Genomic DNA, 23,720 nt, shown 5'->3' with positions numbered 1-23,720 from the left:
GCAGCAACGCACACAACAACAAGATGTAGATGCACGCAGCAAAGAAGAGGAAGAACGAGCGGTCGCACAGCCAGTTAATAGGGAGTTTTGTCGAGCGGTGCGGCGCGAAAGTGAAAATTCGGAGACTACTCGCGTGAAAGCAATAAGATGCACGCAGGAAAGAGGAAGCTCTGATACCATATTACAAATGAAGGAATAATATTATGTACATCACCAAAGTAAGCTTAACCTAAAAATAAAAGAAAGATGACTATTTATACTCTAACATGAAAATAACTATACTACCCTTACAATAAACATTTAATTACAGTGTTTAACACTTTATTCTCTCTCAAAAAGATTAATTTCCTTTTATTTGGGTGTTAGAAAGAGAGAGAAAAAAGTAAGAAAGCAAAAGGAGAATTATTTTTTTTTCCCAAAATCAAAAGCTCCTTTTCATTTTCTAAAATAAAAACAAATAAATTGAATAAAATTTAAATTACTTTCATATCAATAATGGTCAATAAAGTCATTTCAAAAAAAAAAATTGATAATACATTATTCATTTGTGCGGTAAGTGAATTTTATTTCACTAAGGCTACAATAAATATAAAAAATATATATCTTTCTTAGTAACACATCCGAATGATGTCTTCTTTTTCTTTATTTTTAGTGGATAAGAAAGGTACAAAAATTAAAAGAACCAGCAAATACTATAGATTTATAAATTATAAACAATTTAATTTTAATTTTAAATTTATTAATGGATAGAGTTGAGTTTATTTAAATCGGATTAATGTATGGATCCATTTCCGATTGCACGTATTTTAATTTTTGAAGCCAAGCCTATTATAAACAGGTCAAACATGATGATGCTATCAAGGTTTATTTTAGGCCGTCTTCTGTCTTCTTAAAATAATTGTTATATAGAGTTTGTTTATGCAGAACAGTTGGCATATTTCTATATTTGATGGAGATTCTGTTTTTGAACTTGAAATATTTTTGTGATTTATATTTGTCTAATTAAGATTTTCAATTTTAAAAAAATTCTTGCAATAAATTAATATATGCTAATGGGCTTTATTGCCATAATAAATTTAATTTGCAAAAATAAAATTTTTTTTTCATAAATACCATAAAAATATAAATTTAAATTATCCATAAAAGTTGTTGAAACGTAAAATTTTATTTACAAAAATATCTTAAAAGAAAATTTTATTTATAAAAATATATATGTTGGATATATTTTGAAAAAAAATATATTCAATATTTTTTGACGGATTATGAATCTAAATCATATTAATTTATATGAATTATTATTGCATTTTGTTCAATTTTATGATAAATAAATAAATATTATTTTAATTTAAAGATGTATTGAGAATATTATATCATTTTTAAATATTGGATAAATTGCTCTAAGATAAAAAAATTCATATTCAATAGAAGAAAAAGAATATATGTCTGGTATATTTTTTGATGTAAATAAAAAAAACTATATATATTTCACTAATATTACCTTTTTCAAATAAAATAAAATATGATTCCAAGATATAATACAATAAAATATATAATTCTTAAATAGTAATATATTTTGATATCTATATTTTTTTAAAATAAAACAAAATTTAACTCAAATATTTAATAGGACACGATATATGTTTATCAAAATATAGTATGCATTAAATATATTAAAAGTATTTAAGACTAAACTTGAAAAATAAAAAAAATGAAGAAGTGAAAAATGAGTATTTCTGAAAAAAGCAAAAGCTAATTGAAACAAATTGAATGTGTTTTGTAAGTATTTAAAAAGAATAGGTAAATGGTGAATTTTTTCTTAAGAAAAGGAAGAATAGTAATAAAAGAAGTTTGGGAATTGCTAGAAGAAAGGAACGTCCAGGAACACAAATCAAAATTCGCTCTTGTCCTCTTCAATAAAATATCTAAACCTCTGAAAAACCTCTCTCAGGACAAAACACAAACATAGAGGGAGCAATCTACTGCACTTAATTATGGCTTCTTCACTATCTGTAGATATAGCCACAACTTTCTTCTCCTTCACTTCTCGTCACCAGACCCCGATTTCCAGAATCCGAACTGCTGTCCTCCCTCTTTTATTGAAACCCAAACAATCCTTATCTCTCAGAACCACACCGTTTTCTCACTCCCCAAGAATCCTCTCCAAACCTAATACTTTCAATCTCCATCGAAGATTCTCTGTCTCCGCCGCTTCCTCCTCCACCACTGCCGCTCCTCAGAGTGAGGATTCTGACTTGACCACTAAAATTCCTCCTGATAATCGGATTCCTGCTACCATAATTACTGGGTTTTTGGGGTCTGGAAAGGTATAGATTTTATTCTTAAATAAGTTATGGGTCTAATTAATTTGTACTGAGAAATTTTAGTACGTCTGTTTGAAACCCATCTGCAAAATTAATATGTTGCTAGAAATGTAAGTGAAAGGGTTTTAGCTTTTATATGGTTATATACTTTATTCTATTAGCTTGTGATGAAAGCATTTCAAGAGAATTGGGTTTTAAGTTGATATGCTTATTACTTTCATGTGTAGAGAAATTTTAGTGCGTTTAAAACCATTTCATGTTACTCTAAATGTAAGAGAAAGGCTTCAGCTTTTATGTGGTTATACTACATTTTATAGTTGCTTGCTACATTTGAAAAAGAAATTTTTTTTTTAGCATTTCATGTGATTGGCTAGCGGGTTGATATGTTTATTGATTTGTGTCGAACAGACAACGTTACTTAATCATATCTTGACAGCAGACCACGGGAAGCGCATTGCAGTGATTGAGAATGAGGTATGAACTTGCAACTTTGGCTGCCTGTTTTAGTGATTATGTAGTAATATTACGTTTATCATGTCGAGATGAATAATTTCTTGTTCTGATGTTGCATTGCAGTATGGTGAAGTTGACATTGATGGTTCTCTAGTTGCTGCAAAAACTACTGGAGCTGAGGATATTATTATGTTGAATAATGGTTGTCTGTGCTGTACAGTGAGGGGGGATCTTGTGAGGATGATCGGAGAATTGGTTGATAAAAAGAGAGGGAATTTTGATCATATTGTAATAGAGACTACAGGTTAGAAACTAGAGACTGCTTATTTCGATCTTTATGTTGTGTATTCTGACATGAGCAGTCCTTTTTACTTGTAATTGTTTGCTACAAAATCCATGTGCAACTTTGCAGGGCTTGCAAATCCAGCACCTATCATTCAAACTTTTTATGCTGAGGATAAGATTTTTAATGATGTCAAATTGGATGGTGTCGTAACTTTGGTTGATGCTAAACATGCCACTTTTCATCTGGATGAGGTTAAGCCAAAGGGAGTCGTCAACGAGGCTATGGAGCAAATTGCTTATGCTGACCGGGTTATAGTAAATAAGGTAACTATTTTATGTTCCTGATTAGCAATGTACTTAGTTAGGTTGGACTGATTGCACAATTTATGGCATTAGTAGTCATTAAATCAAATCACTATGCCTTTTGAAAGATTCAACCACCCTACTCATGATTTTTTTTTTTTTTTTTTTTTTTTCTTTTTGAGTTTTTGTGTTTTCTAGATCAGATAGGCTAATTATACTAAAATTCACCTTTTTCTCCTGATAAACGGAATTGAGCCAATGCCATAAAACTGAAATGTATAGCCTCGTTTTGTTGTTTCTATAATAGCTGCTATTTGTAGTTTATTGGTTGGAATACGTGCTGTTCATTGTTGACTGATATAGTTATATCCGTTCGTTACCAGACTGATCTTGTTGGTGAGAAAGAAATTGCTTCTTTGGTTCAGCGGATAAGGGTGGGTAAACCTTCTCTATTCCATCAAGCTGCCTTCTCTTGTTTTCTTATTCTTAATTTGTTTTGAACACATAATTGAACTGGACATGAGTCTCTTGATGCAGAATATCAACCGCATGGCTCATATGAAAAGGACACAGTTTGGACAAGTTGACCTGGATTACGTCCTTGGTATTGGGGGCTTTGATTTAGAGAGGTTGTGTTCACTGTCATTTCCCTGTTTCTGCATTTAAGTAGTTAAAGATATTGAAATTCTTAGTATCTAATCTTCAAATCACAATGTCTGTTGCACTTTGCTATGGGCTTATAATCCTGATGCATATGGTGCGATTCTTGAGGCCTTGTTATCTGCCTTGTGTTATAACACTCCGTTCTTCCTTTTCTTTTTATCTTTTCATAGTTGATTTGTTTTGATTAAGCAAACATTTGATGTATTAGAAAGTTGTACAATGCTTGCCTCTTTAACTGCAATAAATGGAGTTATTGGCTAATATTTGCTCATATCTTCTCAGGATTGATAGTGCTGTAGATGCAGAAGGTGGAAAGGAAGATCATGCTAGTCATGACCATGACCATGGCCATGACCACCATCTCCATCATCATGATGAACATGACCATCATCATGGTAACTCCGTTAATGCATTATAGCTATATAGTATTTCACTTAGTAGCTAGAATCATGTAAGATTCTTGATAATTATAACTATAAACACACCAAAGAGTGTTTGTAGTGTGTGGAAAGTGCATCCTGTTTATTTAATAATATAACTTAAACGTCCACAGTTGTCTGTTTCACCGTGCAATAACTATGATGGTCGAAATGGTAGTGATAGCTGATCAAATCTGTCTAGCCAACTCTTGTCCTTTATAAGTTTATTATTGTGTGGCTAAAGTCTAACTATAGAAGCCCAAATCCATTAGGAATTCTTTGGTCTAGAAAGTTTAAAACAGTGCATGCATCTAGAGGTTCAAGTATGCAGAAATATCTGATGAATTTCTATTTAGATATGTGCACTGTTCTATTTTTTGGATTTTATCTATGTAGCAGGCTTGCTTATTTTGGAAAATTTTATAGACTACCTTTGCCACTTTACCTTCTATGATAATTTTATGAACTAATTTTAAAATGTCTGGGTGCTATTATGCAGATCATCATGATGGTCAACATTCCCATGATCATACTCACGATCCTGGTGTTTCTTCTGTCAGCATAGTATGTGAAGGGATCTTAGATTTAGAGAAGGTTGATTTTTCCATTTCATCTATCAAAATTTTTTAATATATCTGCACTTTTCAGAAAAACTGAGATGATGAGAGATGAGCATTCAGCTTGGAGGACTTGGCATTTTCAGTTTGATTTACTCTGAAAGTTTAGAAAAACTGACAATATAATGATTTCTGTCACCTGATCTTTTCAGGCTAACATGTGGCTTGGTAATCTGTTGCTGGATCGTAGCGAGGACATATATCGGATGAAAGGTCTTTTGTGTGTTCAAGGCATGGATGAGAGATTTGTATTTCAGGTAAGCTAGAATTTGTAGAAGTGCCTACATGTGACTAATTGTCGCATGGCTATTGTTCAGTCTTACTGCTTAAATTGAAATCCTTAAAGTATTTGTCTTTTAGACACAACTGACTCCTAATGTGCTGATTCATTAGGCCCTTATCATAAGAATTAAATAAACAAGCAGTTGGATAATAAAACTAACAATAGATACAAGATAAAAAAGGTTCTGAAAGTTCAAAATCTGCTACTTTTAGTTTAGCAAAAATACTAATCCTAGTTCTTGATGTTAATGGAATTTAGAAAGGTCATTCTTGTATTATTTCTTTCAGTTGGGCGTAAAAATCCATATCGAGTTTGTGAGCTTCATTTCTTGTATTTTACATTCAGGTTCCATGTTCCATTAACTGTGGTATGTTTCTGACAGGGTGTTCACGACATATTCCAAGGCTCACCAGATCGGCTGTGGGGCCCAGATGAACCTAGAATAAACAAGATTGTATTCATAGGGAAGAACTTGGAGGCACAAGAAATCGAGAAGGGCTTCAAAGCCTGTTTGCTGTGATTGCTGAACTGAAGGCTTAATTGTGGTCCAATTTTTGCTAATGTGAAGAGGTTCTGGTAGTTGATGTCTAATCAAGCGAACATGGATTTGTAAATGATATTTTACATAGAACAAACACACTCTATAAATTATAATCAAGTAGTCTATTTAGTTGCTCAAAACGTGTTTATTAACCTGGTGTCTGTGTTTTCAACTACAAATGAGTGCATGACGGCTGAGGATTGAAGCCTTAGCTAGTCTGTCTGTAGTTGCCCTGGTAAGAAGAAGATAGTTGTGTAGAGGATGGAAAGCAATTACCATTTGCGAGGGGTTCCTTATAAGCAGCAAACTGTCAATACAATGTTATGTTTTCTAGGAGGAACTAAATAGGTTTTCAGATGTTAGTGGTTGAACTTCGAAATGAATCTTGTTATGAGAGACTAAAAAGACGAGGAGGGCTTCAGCGGGGTATTAGTAGGGTGAGATGGATTGGATTGTAAATTTGCCGAGGCGCCCGTGAGTTATTTAAAATTTTACTTGATAAAAGTTTATTTAAATTCATCTGCTTAATCTTGTTTAGATGAATCTGGCTCAAGCTGTGCAAAGCTCCGTTTTTAAGTTAGCTTGTAAGTTAATACTTTATAGTTTGAAATTTGAAAATTTGAATATACTGTTTATTATATATAAAAATATTTTAAATTATAAATTTATTAATATTATGTTTGGTTAAAATCTATTAGAAAAACTCATTTCATTTGAAAAAAATAAATAAAATTAAAAAAATAAAATAAAAAATAATATTTTAGTATTATAAAATATATTAATTTGCTAATATGAAATTTATTTTGAAATTATATTTATTTTATTAGAATTTAGTTTAATTATAATTAATTTTATACAAATTTAATTATATATAAATTTTAAATTTATAAATAAATTCTATAAATTTTATGAATTTCAATCAAACACAATATAAGTATTTTATTTTATAATAAATGGATGAAAATATAAAATATAGTAAAAGTAAGTATGCATTTTATATTTTAAAATAATTATTCAGACTTTTATTGAATTATCAACTCTACTCTTGTATGTTGTTTTTAAGAAGAATTCAACTTCTATATTTTTGTTATCTTTCTGATTTCTTTCGTTAATATTGACCCAGTAATGAATCAATCCATTGAGCTGTGCTTAAATTTTCTTTTTTCTTGTAGAAAAACAGCAGCAGTAGAACCACAAAACAAAATCAAGCACAATGGCAACAAGAAGGCTGCTGCATAACAACATAGTAGCAACTACAGACAGCAGTATGCACCTCCATTTGATACTCAAGTAGACATAAGGCCACTAATTATATAATTACATGTGCAGGTTCATAATCTTAGGATTTCTTCATCGCTTTAGTTATACAAATCACACACATTCAGGTACCCACCACTTGCATGTATTTCTCTGGTTGGTTTTCAAGTTCAAGATTTGGAATATCAACAAATAATGCACTCTAAGCAAATTAATCATAAGCAATTACAAGTCAAGCGTCTTCAAGTTAGCAACACAATAATCCCGAATATAAATATCCATGACACTAAAATTTGAACATACAGCCTACCCACCTCTTTCCCAAAGTCAACTAGCACTATTCCATCAAATAACTCAAAAACAGAGAACCTTGCCAGGAATCATTTAAGTTCAATAACAAGGGCATTTGAACATACAGCCTACCCACCTCTTTCCCAAAGTCAACTAGCACTATTCCATCAAATAACTCAAAAACAGAGAACCTTGCCAGGAATCATTTAAGTTCAATCACAAGGGCAATGATCACTGTGCATGTTCTTTGATTTCTACCATGATTCTTAGCCTAAAAGAACAACGTTCTTAGAAAGTAACAAAAGCTACCAATTCCTTTTTGAACTAGAAGCAAAGGCCATCCTGGAGATTCCAAATGGTAACCCTTATATGGCACTGGCAGATACCTTCATTTCGCATCATGATAGAAAGTGAAAATATATTCTGTAAAGTCTGGCTACAACTGACCAAATCAGGAAAAGAAATCATGAGGGATATTCTGGTACTCTTCCTTTGAATCTGACAGCTGCTTCTGGAAATCAATCTGACAGGCAAAAGTCCGTCCAAAACTCAAAAAGTTTTCTTTTAGAGGGTTATGATAGGAACGAGAGAAACACCTTGGAAGAGGAAGATTTCTTCTGTTCCCATGCCCAAAAGCATAAAAAATGCGGTCTCTGTGTGCCCATTGGGGTACATTCTATCACCAATAGGGTTCCCCTCTGTTCAGAGATGGTGTAACTGCATTATGGAAGGTGCTGAATCAGGGAACGGACCATTTATGTGAAAGGATCACTTTCACTGGTTGGTACACTGCAGAAAGGGCTTTCTCTGAGTTCAAGGAGTGCCTTGCTCCCCCTCAAGTTGTTTGGCCAAGCAGATGGTGCCGACCAGCAATCGACTTTCTTAAATTTAATTGTGACTGCTCATCTTATGCTTCTATGGATGTATAGTTATTGATGGAGGTAAATACAGAGGGAATCTGCATTCAGCCTTAGTAAGGGAAGGTTTAGGTATGCAACAAGCTACAGGCTTTGAATCAGATTGTCTAAAGCTGATCAATTGCCCAAAAACAAAAGGACTCTCCAGGATTATGGGAATTTGAAGTTATAATGGTTGATATTAGGTATATAATCTGTTGAAGCAACCAAATCATACAATACCTGCAAAACTCAGCAGGCAAAGACCGACAGTAAGGACCAACAGTCATTGACTGTTGGTCATGGCCTCAGATATCAAAATCATCACAGGCCTAGTTAGGGAAAATGAGCAACACCTCTCCCCTAAGGGAAAAGGCTGCTTCTACCTTTCCCTACACAGAAAATTACCGTTAGACTATAAGTGTATATAACAGAATGCACATCCCTTTTGTAATTTCGAATTCTTAAGAACATCATTGATCAATAAAATCTCAGTTCTTCTACATTCGACTTCTCCACATGGTATCAGAGCAGGATTGATCCTGCCATCATCTACCCAACAATCAGAAATTTTTTCTTTCATCATGTCACAAAATGATATCACCAAACTCACAAACATTGTGTTAAAGGGAAATCAGAATTATTTCGAGTGGTCAAGAGCAGTTTACATTGGCTTGAGTGGCAGGAAGAAGTTAGGGTTCATCACAGGAACCCTAACCAAGCCAACAATACAAAATCCGAACCAACCAATAAAAGAAGAGGTTGAAACCATCGAAGAATGGCAGACAAATGACCATTTGGTCATGTCCCTCATTACCAACACGATGGAGCCTTAGATTGCCAGACTATGTATGCTTCTGGCATCATCACAGGCTGTGTGGGAGAAGATGAGAAACCTGTATGGACAAGAGCACAACTTCGCACACATTTTCCATCTAAAACAAGAATTATCACACATTAAGCAAGGAACCAGGTCCAGCGCAAGCTACGCGACCGAAGTACTAACCCGGTGGGAGGAACTATAGAGTTACCTCCCACCCACGATAGACCCCGATCAAGCACGCAAGCGACAGGAACAAGACTTAGTCTACACTTACCTCGGCGGGCTCGATATGAGTTACGAAGCACTCCGGTCCCAAATACTTCTCTCTATCAGCCTCCCTTCGCTCGACGCCGTCATAGCACTTATTCAGCAAGAAGAAACTCGACGCATCACCATGGAAGCATCAAACACCGAAGAGAATGAAGGCCGAGCCTTCGCTGCACTCTCGGGAGACCAAGCCCGGCGGGGATGCTACCAACCCGGCGGTGTCACTTTGCAACAAGCGGGTCACACCGCGTTGTTTGCACCCCAACCTCCACATCGGCCGGGGTGGCGAGGAGAGAGGCGAGAAAGAAGAAATGAGAGGGGAGAATAGAGTGGGCGGCGTGGGATTATGTGTGTCTAACCCTACGGGTTATGACACACTTGTCGGGTCGGAGGGACTCATTAATGGGTCAAATTTGCTTGCCCCGAGACCCGACCCGGCCGGCCCAACTCCGTTCGGCCCGACCGAGGCGACCATTGGCTCACAGGCTACTCCGTGACCAACCGGCCCGGCTCACAGGCTGGTCCGTGACCAGCCGGTGGCCCGGCCAGTCCCAAGACTCACAGGCTAGTCCAAACGAGCCGCACCTTTTGGGCTAAGCTAACACAACCCGGATCCGACCCAGTTGACAACTTCCAACTCTCGCATCTCATTTCTCAGCTCCAGTCCATGTTACAGTCTTAGCAATCCTGTGGGTCAAGTCTAGTATCTCACAATTACACAGATTTTTTACCTGCATATTCTGATTGGATTATTGATTCTGGGGCAACCGACCACATGACTTGGGATTCGACACAGTTGCACAATTTTACTCCTGTGAATTCCCAACATGTGATCGTTGCCAATGGGGATCGAGCCGAAATTTCTAGTTTTGGCTCCTCCAACCTTTTGAATCATACCATACCAAATATCCTTCTTTTACCTAATTTTAAATTGAATTTATTATCTGTTGGTAAAATAACTCAGACTTTAAATTGCAACGTTATTTTCTCACCATCTGGAGTGATTTTTCAGGATCGAATCACCGGGAAGACGATTGGTGAAGGATACCTTCATAATGGCCTATACCATCTTACCACTCCCAGTCAGTGTCTGACCGCAACCAAACTTTCCAACCAAGGCCTGTTGATGCATAGGCGATTTGGGCATCCGTCAGACAAAATTTTGAATCACCTTTTCCATCTTAAAATAGACTCAAGCTGTTGTGATGTTTGTAAATTTTCAAAGCACACTAGATTACCTTTTCCATCGTCGTTTACTAAATAAAAAAAAATATTTGATTTAATCCACTCTGATGTTTGGGGACCCGCTCCCGTTACCTCCTATAATCACTTCCGCTATTTTGTCACTTTCATTGACGATTACTCTTGAATTACTTGGGTCTATTTACTAAAAGAACAAAATGATGTTTTTACATATTTTCTCAATTTTTATACCTTTATTAAAAATCAGTACAATGCCAAACTTAAAATCTTCTGTTCAAATAATGGTACTGAATACGTCAACAAAAATTTTTCTGAATTCTTTTCCCAAGAAGGTATTCTGCACCAAACTACCTGCATTTATACCCCTGAACAGAATGGGGTTTCAGAAAGGAAAAATAGACATCTTCTTGAGATTACTCGTACTCTCCTTTTTCAAAATAATGTTCCCCATATTTTTTGGTCGAATGCCCTCCTCACTGCCGTCTATCTCATCAATCGGCTTCCCAGCTCCGTTCTTAACAACCTTAGCCCCCTAGAACTCCTCAAACAAAGAAAAATCGATCTAGGTCATATTCGAGTATTTGGCTGCACTGCCTTTGTCCACATTAGACGTCACCATAAACTGGAAAAAAGTTGTGGCAAAACCATCTTCCTTGGATACTCCTCAGAAAAAAAGGGCTACAAATATTATGATCCTACCACTTACAAATCATACATTTCCCAAGATGTGACCTTTAACGAAACTATCCCTTACTTTCCTAATGATCCCTCTCTTCCCACAGCAACCCCAACCGACCTGTTTCCCTCTAACTCTTCCTTTTTTGACAGCATACTTCAGGAAACTCTCTCTGCACATGAGCGCACTCATATGCCTGTCATCGGCCCTAGCCCTTCAGGGGGAGAGACTTCCATCCCCATGCCAACTTCTTCAGGGAGAGATCATGAGTCACCAACAGAAAAACTTGCCCTGCGGAGATCCACTAGACCTACCAGACCTCCTGCTCGGCTAAAGGACTATGTGTCCAATTCGGTATCATATCCCATTCATCATTATATCAGTTATACTTCAGTATCATCTTCCTACAAGGCTTATTTAAACACTCTCACATCACACACAGAGCCCACCTCCTTCTATGACGCTAACACCAATCCTAATTGGTGTAAGGCTATGAAAGAAGAACTCCAGGCTCTGGAGAAAAATGAAACATGGGATCTTGTTACCCTACCATCAAATAAAAAACCAGTTGGCTGTAAATGGGTATATAAGATCAAATACAAGCATGATGGTACCATTGAAAGGTACAAAGCCCGGCTGGTAGCAAAAGGTTTTACCCAAACTTATGGTGTAGATTACCAGGAAACCTTTGCTCCAGTGGCTAAAATGAGCACAGTCCGTATTTTATTGTCTGTTGCTACTAACTTAGGGTGGAGCTTATTTCAGATGGATGTTAAGAATGTATTTCTTCAAGGATCTCTAGCTGAAGAGGTATACATGAAACTTCCACTAGGCCATACATTAGCCTCTGAGCCTTCCCTGGTATGTAAATTGAAAAAGGCAATCTACGGACTGAAACAGTCACAGAGAGCATGGTATGCCAAGCTTAGTCAGTTTCTCTTAAAATTTAATTTCAGCAAGTGTACCTCTGACTCTTCTATGTTTGTTAAACACGCTCACACTCACACCATAATTATTTTAGTATATGTGGATGATATCATTATAACAGGAAATAGTAATGAGGAGATTGAGGAAGTAAAACAAGCTCTAAAGGAGGAATTTGATATTAAGGATCTCGGTCAATTAACTTACTTTCTCGGAATAGAAATAGCCAAATCTCATAAAGGACTATTCCTATCTCAAAGAAAGTATGTCCTGGATCTTCTGCAAGAAACAGGAAAAATAGGAGCCAAGCCTGTAGATACTCCAATGGAAACGAAAACCCGTCTCAACCTCGAGGATGGCGACCCTTTAAGTGACATAGGTCACTACCAGCGGTTGGTAGGAAAGTTGATCTACTTAACCGTCACCAGACCTAATATTAGCTATGCCGTAAGCATGATTAGCCAATTTATGCATGCTCCCCATACTTCCCACCTGGATGTGGTCGACAGTATCCTAAGATATCTCAAGGGTACTCCAGGCCAAGGTATTTTGATGAAAAATAATAATAACGCTAACACCGTTACTGGTTTCTTCGATGCAGATTGGGCAGGCAGTTGAGACAGAAAATCAACCTTTGGGTTCTGTGTCTTTGTAGGAGGAAATCTGGTAACATGGAAAAGCAAAAGGCAATTAATAACAGCAAGATCCAGTGCTGAAGCTGAGTACCGAGCCATGGCATCAACAACTAGCGAGCTTATTTGGATTAAGCAAGTGCTCACTGACATGGGAGTAAAGTGCAAAGATCCGATGGAGATGTACTGTGACAACCAAGCAGCCAGACACATAGCATCGAACCCAGTCTTTCATGAAAGGACTAAACATATTGAAGTTGACTATCACTTCATAAGGGAAAAAGTCCAATCAGGAGAAATCACAACCTCATTTGTCAGAAGCCACGAGCGGTGTGGGCGTCTTGAGGCCCCAGGACAAAGCAAGCCACCAAAGGCTTCTAAGCAAGATGGGTTCTATCAATTTATTCGAACCCACCTTGAGAGGAAGTGTTGAAGCATCCAAATCATACAATACCTTCAAAACTCGTGAGGCAGTAAAGGCTTGGTCGTAACCGAATATCAAGATCATCACAGGCCTAGTTAGGGAAAAGGAACAACACCTCTCCCCTAAGGGAAAAGGCTGCTTCTACCTTTCCCTACACAGAAAATTACCGTTAGACTACAAGTGTATATAACAGAATGCACATCCCGTTTGTAATTTAGAATTCTTAAGAACTATCGTTGATCAATAAAATCTCAGTTATATGTATTTCTCCACATAATCCTCCCTCTCTCCTGGCTTATTTACTGTACTCTGATGCTCATATTGGCAATGACATATGAATCCACAATTATATATACACTCTCATTCTGTGATTCAATGGTATTATTAGTACTAACACCATTTTTATCTTTTAAAAAAAATCATTAAGACCTCATCTGTAGTATGTAATAAAATGTTCACAAGATAAAATATTTTTGTGGTAATCTTCCAAATTTATAATATATTTCCTCTAATAAAGATGTATTACAAGTACAAATAATTGCTTTTTCTTTAGTTTCTTTTATCATTATTAGTTAAAATTGCCCAGGCCCTTTTTTTCTTAAACAAGAAAAGGATTTGCTCTTTCTGTATTTAGAAAAAGAGAGAAAAAAAAAAAAAGACGACGGGTAGAACGACATCGTTTAAACTAAAACCTCTTCTTTATTTTATTTTATTACTTTATTTAAGCATCTCCTGCAACTCCAAGCTGCAAACACAGATACAGACTACTATAATATAATCAGCCCAGCAGCAAAATCACCAACTCCTCCTTTCTCTCTCTAGAATCACTCAACCCTTTCTCTCTCTGTCTCTAGAGTAAGAAGAAATGGCAATCTGTTTTTATTCACCATTAAAACCAATCTCACTTTCTCCGTCAACCCACTTCACGAAACCACAGCCTCTCCTCCGCTGCAACTTCTCTCTCCCCACTATCACCACAACAGAACCCGAGCCCGTTTTCACCTCCGTCAAATCCTTCGCACCCGCCACCGTTGCCAATTTGGGCCCCGGTTTCGACTTCTTGGGATGCGCCGTAGACGGCCTCGGGGACTTTGTAACCGTCACCGTAGACCCTTCAGTCCATCCGGGTGAGATCTCTATTGCGGAAATATCGGGAACCCATGCAAGTAAAAAACTCTCGAAAAACCCACTTTGGAATTGTGCTGGTATTGCTGCTATTGCTACTATGAAAATGCTTAATGTTAGATCAGTGGGTCTTTCTTTAACTCTTGAGAAGGGCCTTCCTTTGGGTAGTGGGCTTGGATCCAGTGCGGCTAGTGCTGCTGCCGCTGCCGTTGCTGTTAATGAGATTTTTGGTGGGAAATTGGATGTCAAGGAGTTGGTTCTTGCTGGGTTAGAATCTGAAGCTAAAGTTTCAGGTTATCATGCTGATAATATAGCTCCTGCTATTATGGGCGGATTTGTGTTGATTAAAAATTATGAGCCATTAGAATTGATGAGATTAAAGTTCCCAGTTGAGAAAGATCTTTTCTTTGTACTTGTAAGCCCTGATTTTGAAGCACCCACTAAGAAAATGCGAGCTGCTTTGCCTGCTGAAATTGGAATGCCTCATCATGTTTGGAATTGTAGTCAAGCTGGGGCTTTAGTGGCTTCTGTGTTGCAGGGGGATTTGGTTGGGTTGGGCAAGGCATTGTCCAGTGATAAGATTGTTGAGCCTAAAAGGGCGCCTTTAATTCCTGGAATGGAAGAGGTGAAGAAGGCTGCTATTGCGGCTGGGGCTTTTGGTTGTACTATTAGTGGAGCAGGGCCTACTGCGGTCGCAGTTATTGATGATGAGGAGAGAGGGACGGAGATTGGGGAGAAGATGGTGGATGCCTTTTTGAAAGAAGGGAACTTGAAGGCTGTGGCTATGGTGAAGAGGTTAGATAGAATTGGTGCCAGACTCGTTGGCAATGTTCCAAATAGATAATCAAAGTTCGTTCATTTCTGCATTTCTCTCTTTTGTATTAGTTTTTCTAACTAGTCTTCGTGGGTTTGGAATTTTGCTTGAAAATGATTCCTGTTTTAGAAAAAGCAACAAGAAAGAAACTTTACTGTAGTGCTTGCAAGGTCTTCCTTGTGCCATTAATAAGAAAAAGGTTTCATTTGAACTGATTAATATCAAGAAATCTTTCCATTTGTTAGTATGTAAAAGAGCTCGACTCTTATTTGTTGTATCTGGATCCCTCTCTACCTTGCTGCTTTAAAAAAAAAATGCCAAGTTTATCCTGCCAATACTTATCTTGCGTCCTTCTTCTTCATGATTTCTGCATGGGTTTTATTATTCACAAAGTGAAAAGAAATTACCACGGCAAATAGTATTGATATACTTCCTGTTTTTGATAGTTGAATGTTTGCATTACTGTAGGTTGTATTTAATTGATCCAAAGTTTATCATATCTGCTACTCTGTCTTATTCAAATAGTTTGTTATGCAATTTAGTGATTAGAATTTCTGCATAAGTTGTTTATGTAGGAAGTTTTACATCAGTGTTCAGTTAGCTGCCTTGAATATACTCCATTATTCTTTGTCTCAATAAAGGAATGTTGAATATGTGGTTTTAACTCTACTATTATTTCATTTTCTTTAATTGCAGAGTTTCCTCATTAAAAAGAACTTTTCTTGGTTTTTTTTTTCTTACAAAGAACTAAAATTTGATAACTTACTAGAGCTGGTATAGTTGGAGATGATGTTAGACGAAAGTGATGATTTTAGGAATTTGAGTATTCCTCTTACATCCCTGTTGAAAATTTAGTAATAGTTTCCCATAGTTTCTAGCCTTCCAGAATCTCTCATGCACCTGCAAGGCAGACAAGTCCTCTTCAGACCAACTCTTAGCCTATCTATACAACGAAGTCTGGCAAACAAAGCTTTTCACACTACTCAGACCTATTAAATCGTTATTTTATAATCTTTAGTGTCACCCCTGAGTAAATTTTGGTCTAGCTGTATATATAGAAGTATTTTTGCTCAATGGGGCGGTCATCAATGCAGCTCTTAACTTTGAGGATGGTAGTTTTGGTTCAAAATCCAGATCCATGGATTTAGAGGTTGCACTGAAATTGAGAGGGTGGCTCAGTTAGAAATCAAGGCATGTCTCAAAGCAAAATAGTGAAGTAGTTGCAGACCTTCTTCTCCCTTCAAGACTGATCATGCAGAAACTGGTTGCTGTAGTTGCGGAGAAGTGAAGTGCAGCTCCATCACATGCCGTGTGATCAAGCTCTCCTCCAACCATTAAGAAGACCAATTTATAACTTTCTTGAGAAACTTTGCTTTCCGTTATTTATTTATTTTTGCCATTTGAAGAGGTGGTGAGTCTCAACTTGTCCGGAAAGGAATTCAATTGCTGTGTTAAGGATCAAGTACATAATTCACACTTACACCTGTAATTAGCTCGATATGCTGCCAAGGAGAATTCTTATTCTGGTTGCATTTCTTTTTTTATTCCATAATCCAAGAAAAATGTTAAAGATATTCCTATTGACTTATTTTTACCCTCTCAACTCATAAATTTTTCTGCAGTTTGTAGAGGACAAAGGAAATTATTAAAGTAAAAAGTTTTAGAAGGCTCGTCTCAAAAATCTCACTCCAGCACAAATTACTTGAGATATGCTTGTCTTCTTTTCGGGTTTTCAGAAGCTGTCAAGTTTGAGAGGTTGGAAAATTTTTTGGGCCTGTCTAAGAATAGGTTGAGGACAACGGTAACTTACCATCCAAAGACTTTGAGTTTCAGCTCCAATATATTGAAAGGATCTTTCCAGCTGAAGGTATTATTTTTTTCATCCTCTTCAAATTCTTGGCTTTATTTCAATTGATTGCAGTTTTTAATCTGATCTCTTTTCTATAGAATTATCTTTACTAAAAAAGTTAGATTGAATTCGGGCAACAAACAGTTCAATAGTTCTTTCGACTCAAAGGTGAAATAGCTTGCTCTTTTTGACATCATCAGCTCTTGCAATCTGTCTCTGAAGCAAAAACTTCTGCATTCTTTATTTTGTGTTTTATTATTGTGAACAGAAGGCAGTACTGTTTTCATTCTCTTCACTCCATCTACCAATCTTTCTGACCTAATGTGTTTGGTTTCTAATGAGTGCATGAAGGTAACTCTTGCTATTTTAATTAACTCTAACTGGCTCCAACACTATTTAAAACGTATCAATGACGATGAGGGTTTCTTTAGACCATTTATTACATCTTATCAAATAAATAACTAATGGTTAAGAATTTCTCCTAAGTTTGATTTATTTTCTTTTGTCTCTGTTTTTTCTTGTTAGTTTTCATTGGTTTGGAATTTTGCTTTAAGATGCTTTATAGCAGTAGTTGGTTTTAGAGGATGCAACAAAAACAGGAAATATACTACGTTGTTTACTCATTTTCCTTGATGCATTAGAAAGGATATCATCCAAACTTATAAATCTCAACAAATTATTTGCATTTGTTAGTATGGATGAGGGCTCTCTATCAAGTTATTTACTTTGGTCAGGGCCCTCTCTATCATCTAGCCAGGAATAAGTAGCCAAGTTCTTGGTTTATCAAAGTTGTGATCGTTTTTCATTTTTGCGCTCCAGCATTTGCATGATCAAGTTCAGACATACAAGAATGATTGAACAATGGCATCAGGGCTACGTCCAATCTTCAGTTTCAGGGTCTTCCATTCTTTCCTCGAATATGTACTCGTAGCCACTCAAGTTATCCCAGTCATATCTTCCTGATCCTTGATGTGTTTGGAACTTATGATGGCACAGATAATATGAAGCCGTTCCCAGTTCATATGCTTCCATATCTGTATCAGCCATGGTTCTGTACCATGAGGAGCTGCTGCTGCTTTCGGCAATTTCTTGGGTAGTACTTTCCTCCTCGTATATGAGGCGGATCCCGCACTTTTTTACAGTTAAACCAGATGCCATTTCGACTAAAATATGCACTTCATCCCCAACTTCAAGTTGATCCCCAAATGTCCAGTGACTTAACCATAACATCTCCTCCAATGGTTTCGGCATCCCATAGAAGGTTGGGCTATACGTCCATTTCTCACATATGGTTTTGTTGTTGATTTTAGCACAATTCTCATCTATGTATCCTCCACCTTCAAGCTTGTCATATGTATATAGCGTGCATAAACTTAGACCTTTGATCTTGTGGCCAGGTTTTGCTTCAACTTCAAAAGATATTGAAGAACTCTCACTTCTTTGATTAAACCACTCTGGAATTGTATTCCCAGGAAGGAAAATGCTGAATATTCCACATTCTTGCAATACCTAAGCCGTTTGCACTTTTACTTAGTGTGTGAATCAAGGACGCAGTGTCGGAAGAAAAAATATTAAGTGTAAAAGATAATAATCAAACCAGAGTCAGAGAGTACCTGAATACTAGTCCTCATTTCTGTGCATGCCAAAGCATTGAACATTTCCACTTCAACTCCTTTCAAGGACTCCAAATTGATCAATCCCACACTCTTGAGTATTTGGGTGTTGATGTTTCCTACTGGTTCTAATTTGAATAAGCCTTGAACCTCAACCAGACTGTCACAACCAAAAATCTCTAAGTTTAATGACTTCAACAAGTTGGGCAGATTTGTAATTCTTTCCAATGATGTGCAGTCTTCTGCCTTCAAGGAATTTAAATCCGTAGGAAGCTCAGGAATTGATTTGAGGCTTATGCACCGATCTAATACAAGGGAGTGAAGCATGCCAAGGCTGTTGATGCTTTCTGGTAGGAAGCGAAATGGATTCCCACTTAGATTTAAGTACTCTAAGGAAGGCAGGCAGCTAAGATCTCCAGGAATAACATTATCTGATAAACAGCAGTCTGCAAGACTGAGGCTTACTAAGAAGCGAGGTAGAGAGGATAGCGAAAAACGTGATTTAGCCCATCTCTGTAAGAGCCAAGATCTGGAGGTTAAATGCTGCAATGACAAACTGAGTTCCTTAAAATCTTCAGTGATGGAATTTACTTGGTTCATGGGAATTCCGTCTAAATGCAGCACCCTCAAAGACTGCAGATTTTCCAGGTCCTTTGGAAGCTCAACAAGATTCAAGCAACCGGACAGGATAAGTTCTTCAAGAGAATGCAGCATAGTAATTTCTACTGGCAGCTTCTTGAGGTTTTTGCAATCTTTTAGATTAAAAATTATAAGCTTATCTAGACCTCCAATGGATTTATCAACATCAACCAAGTCCTTACAATCCTTAAGCACCAATTTTTCAAGACCAGGGAGTCCTGTGAAGTTGGGGGTTCTAACAAGGCCATGGGAATGACTAAGGTTAAGTACTTTCAGCTCCACAAGAAACTGTTAAAAGGAAAATAGTTAGCCTCCTTCAGCATGTAATTGCTATGTAAAAACACTTGCACACAGACTGAGAGAGAGAGGTCAGTATCATACCCGGATTCCCTTCCAAAGATATTTTAGGTTGCTGTTGCGCATGTCAAGGGCAACCAGCTTGTCCAGGCAGAGATCAGTTGGTAAAGCGTTCAAAGAGAAGCCACGCCAACATAACCATACTAAACCTTTAGGAAATTTCTTGTAGCCTTCGCTAAGTTCCACATAGTTCAGATTGAGAAGTTTTAGTCTCACCATCTTCTCAAATGCCTTGGTCGAAAATGAATTTGTTGGAGAAGTGTTTGCTGGTTTCCAGGAGAAGATGCTAAGTCTACGTTTCTTTGAGTAACTTTTTTGATCAAGCAGATCGTCACTTAAATCTTCTTCACCATTCTCTTTTGTGTGATCTGCAGTAGCATCTTTCCTTGTGCGCTTGTTTTCTGTCTGCGTTGGTAATTTGAGGATAAGACCCTTGATTGATTCTGTGCCCTGCATGAATAGAGTAGAAGGATAACTATATGGAGATATGTAATACTGTAAGTTCGCATAAATGCTTACATGCACATTTTTTTATCATATATTCATGGTAAGTGCGTTTCTTACAGTATTTTGTCTCAAAACTTTAGTTGCATCCTTAGGATCCCAGAGTCTGCTGCGTTTTCCAGGATCATCAGGTGATTCTTGTCGTACAATTTCCCGCCCCATGTCTCCAAGTAATTGATGCATCATCAGTTTGTATTTGTCACTGATGGTAATTAGACATCTGTCTATAAGATTTTGAATGCCAATTACAGCATAAAACCCACAGCCATCTAGAATTCTAAAAACATAACCTATATCCATCCCGGTGAAAAAACAAGCTATGTCAAGGAATAGACGTTTATCATGATCATCCTGAAGAGAATCAAAGCTTATTCTAAGAATATGCTGAATTTTACTGTCAGCAACTTTTTCCAACTTCTCTAATGCACTTTCCCATACAGATACAGTTTTTCCAGATAGAGAAGAACCCAAGACTTGGAGAGCTAATGGAAGTCCTCCACAGTGATGCACCACATCTTTGGAATGCTTCTCGTAACCATCTGCAGGATGATCTTGGCGAAAGGCATGCCAACAGAAGAGCTGAAGTGACTCTTTATCATTTAGTTTCTCAACTTCAAACCTCCTACAGATTCCATCAACCCCTTGTAAATGCTCATGCCTTGTTGTTATAATAATTTTGCTTCCTGGATGACACCATTCCCGCATTGCAACTATTGCATTGAATTGTTCCAAATCATCCACATCATCCAGAATTAGAAGAACTCTTTTTTGGAACAAAGCATCTTTGATCTTCATAATCCCTTCATCAACATTGTATATTTTGCTTGTGTTCTTCTTTAGGAGATCAGAAAGAAGTTGCCTTTGCAACCGAGCTAGACCATTGGGTTGTTCTGAAATTTCTTTAACGTTTGCAAGAAAGCTTCTTCCATCGAAACTTCTGAAGTTTTGATTATAAACTATCTTGGCAATGGTGGTCTTGCCAATACCACCAATACCATAGATTGTAGCTATCTCAACATCATCTGACCCATCTCGCAACCAACGGGTTATGCGCGCCATACGAGATTCTGTTCCAACTAAATAAGGGGCAACATGGAGCACTGTTCGACTCAATTTATTCTCAACCTCCTTCACAATAGTTTGAATAAACTGTGACTCGTATCTGCAAAATCATAAACAAGCACAGTAAGCAGGAGAAAATGGTCTAAACCATAAACTAGGTAGGATGAAGAGTAATGCGCAGACACGACTTCCTACTTCACAGTTCTGGAGACAACTCTAGTACTACTGCACCAAAGCTTGTTAGTATTTATTGGTAATAATTATGATTCTAATTATATTCACTTAAAATATTAATCTCAAATAACTTACATTTTTTTGATTATGTTTCCTATATACTAATTAAAGCATATCAATGAAGTCGTCAAAACCTCACAAAAAGACTTGCTTGAAAACTATTAAGTACTTACCCATCTTGTAAAACCATCCCTCCTAGTTCTGCAGCTTCTTTAAGAGCTGCCCTCCACTCCTCCACTCTACTCATATCCTCCTTGAAGTCCTTTTCATGTTTAGCAAAAGCTTCACCATAGCTTCCTGTCTGGTTTCTAACTTGGTATGGCTCCACATCATAGAAAACAGGCACTACAACATGACCGACAAGTTTTCTACGTTCCATGATCAGGACAAGCTCATCCAGACACCACCTCGAAGAAGCATAATCTTTTGAAAGAACAATTACAGATAACTTTGACTCTGTTATTGCTCTTTGTATTTCTAGCTCAATGTCCTCTCCTCGCTTGATTTCATCATCGTCTCGAAATGTATGGATTCCTTCTTGAACTAGAGCTGTGTAGAGGTGATCGGTGAAGTTCTTGCGGGTGTCTCCACCCCTAAAACTCAAGAAAACATGGTAAGCACATGGAGTTGTTGATGAAGAAGAAGAGGTTTCTTGAGTTTTTGAAGTCGCCATTAATTCAAGAAATGACTTCAAAGAAGAGATGGATTAATATAGATCATAAAGAAGGGAAACAGATGTGAACAAACGCTGACAGTAAGATTCTAAGATGTGAAATTGGCAAATGCATGTCTAGACACTTGAACTTTCAAACTTTGACTTTTGCACCCTGGAACTTTTCTTTATCCTCTTAAGACACCTTAACTTCAATATTTGGAACATTTAATATTTATTCGCAAACATGGCAAAGTGCGTCGTTACAGCAAAATTTAGCAAGTGAAGATTGAAACAAAATAACCAAGTAATTTTTTTTTATTTTCTATTGTTTAACAAAACCACCATTGTTATTATTATTATTATTATTATTTATATTATTATTATAACCTTTTGTTCTTCAATGGCAAAATGTAGAAGAAAGATTGGTGCCTAGGGAAAGCTTTTCTCTAATAGTGATTGGATGGTGGTGTTTATGCTAAAAAAATGATAGCTACGTGCAGTAAAATGGTAAAGAAAATTAACAAAAAAATTTAAAATTCTCAAAACTCTTTATAAGAAATATCATCGGCATTGAACTCGCAATATTACCAACTATCACATACTTTATCAATCCCGTTGCTTAATATAGCTAATCTAATGATATTATAAAGGTCAGAAAGAAAATGATTATAAAATTAATGCGAATACACTTTTCTTGGATAAAAGACCTAGATAAAGTAGGATTTAGGTTATTGATTTAACACATATAGAGATTAGTTTATTCACATCTATACAAATGTGGGAGATTCAATTATTTTAGCCTGGAATAAGGGTTCATAATGTATCAAAAATAGCTGTTAGGCATCTTAAAGGCCCAAAAAGAAATATAGGGTGCCGAGCAGCAAAAAGTAAAAAATTCAAGTGTCTAAGAAATGGATTCAGCCATGTAAAATATGGAAGGGGCAATAACTAGGAGGTCATTTGTTTTTCTATTTGGCAAAAAGACGTCCTATTGGCAGATGGTTGACTATTTCATTGTTCTAGGAAGTTGCTCCTTGCTTGAAAATGAGCTGCAACAATGTCCATAGAATATTTTTATTATTTTCCAAGGCTATATTTTATGCTATTGAAATATCCATTGTCACAATATATTAATGCTACTCTCACCTATTTCATAAAGAATAATTTAATGTGGGAATTAGAGTGTGCATCGGTTGGATTGATTACTAAATTAAATCAAATTGAAAAAAAATAAAAAACTGAAATTTAAAAAAATTTGAACTGAAATCGAATTGAAATATATATAAAATAAAATTGAATTCTCAGAATGGTTTAATTGATTTTGATTAAATATTATTATATTAATTTATATAAACAAATAAATATATTTGGCCTCACAGAACGCAAACTTAGGACCTATTTTATTAAGATAAGAACACTTTGTTTTGGTTTAATTTTGGGTTTTAACCAAATAGTGCCTCCCTAGTGGGTATCCAACAAATGGAGAGAAAATGCCTCCATTTATTCGTGAAGGAGTCCATTTATTGGATCAATTTTGGGTTTGGTCTTTATTATGTGTGCCATAATTCCGTATTTTTACACGAGTCAACT

At 36.5% G+C, this 23,720-nt stretch overlaps 3 protein-coding genes across 3 annotated transcripts; 2 read left to right on the top strand and 1 right to left on the bottom strand.

Annotated features, from left to right (window-relative positions):
• The first annotated feature begins 1,851 nt into the window (after positions 1-1,851).
• Positions 1,852-6,025, top strand: LOC8282719 (P-loop guanosine triphosphatase YjiA). Its single transcript, XM_048378248.1, has 10 exons — positions 1,852-2,324; positions 2,730-2,795; positions 2,898-3,078; positions 3,187-3,383; positions 3,746-3,796; positions 3,900-3,991; positions 4,308-4,420; positions 4,944-5,038; positions 5,214-5,318; positions 5,727-6,025. The coding sequence occupies exons 1-10, from the start codon at positions 1,992-1,994 to the stop codon at positions 5,862-5,864; spliced, it is 1,371 nt and encodes a 456-aa protein (XP_048234205.1). The 5' UTR covers positions 1,852-1,991; the 3' UTR covers positions 5,865-6,025.
• Positions 6,026-14,009: 7,984 nt separating this feature from the next.
• On the top strand, positions 14,010-15,436 carry LOC8282718 (homoserine kinase). The gene has a single exon (XM_002517652.4). The coding sequence runs from the start codon at positions 14,144-14,146 to the stop codon at positions 15,245-15,247; it is 1,104 nt and encodes a 367-aa protein (XP_002517698.2). The 5' UTR covers positions 14,010-14,143; the 3' UTR covers positions 15,248-15,436.
• A 2,222-nt stretch (positions 15,437-17,658) lies between these two features.
• On the bottom strand, positions 17,659-22,183 carry LOC8282716 (disease resistance protein RPV1). Its single transcript, XM_015718275.3, has 5 exons — positions 21,649-22,183; positions 20,240-21,341; positions 19,700-20,125; positions 18,680-19,606; positions 17,659-18,575 (listed from the first exon to the last, which is right to left on the bottom strand). Exons 1-5 carry the CDS (start codon positions 22,146-22,148, stop codon positions 17,940-17,942), a joined length of 3,591 nt encoding a protein of 1,196 aa, XP_015573761.2. The 5' UTR covers positions 22,149-22,183; the 3' UTR covers positions 17,659-17,939.
• Between the last annotated feature and the right edge of the window lie 1,537 nt (positions 22,184-23,720).

The sequence above is a fragment of the Ricinus communis genome, chromosome 8, assembly GCF_019578655.1.
Source record: "Ricinus communis isolate WT05 ecotype wild-type chromosome 8, ASM1957865v1, whole genome shotgun sequence".
In the NCBI taxonomy this organism is placed as follows: Eukaryota; Viridiplantae; Streptophyta; class Magnoliopsida; order Malpighiales; family Euphorbiaceae; genus Ricinus; species Ricinus communis.
Note: the sequence above shows the minus strand (reverse complement) of the source record. Positions and strands in the feature narration are given on the sequence as shown.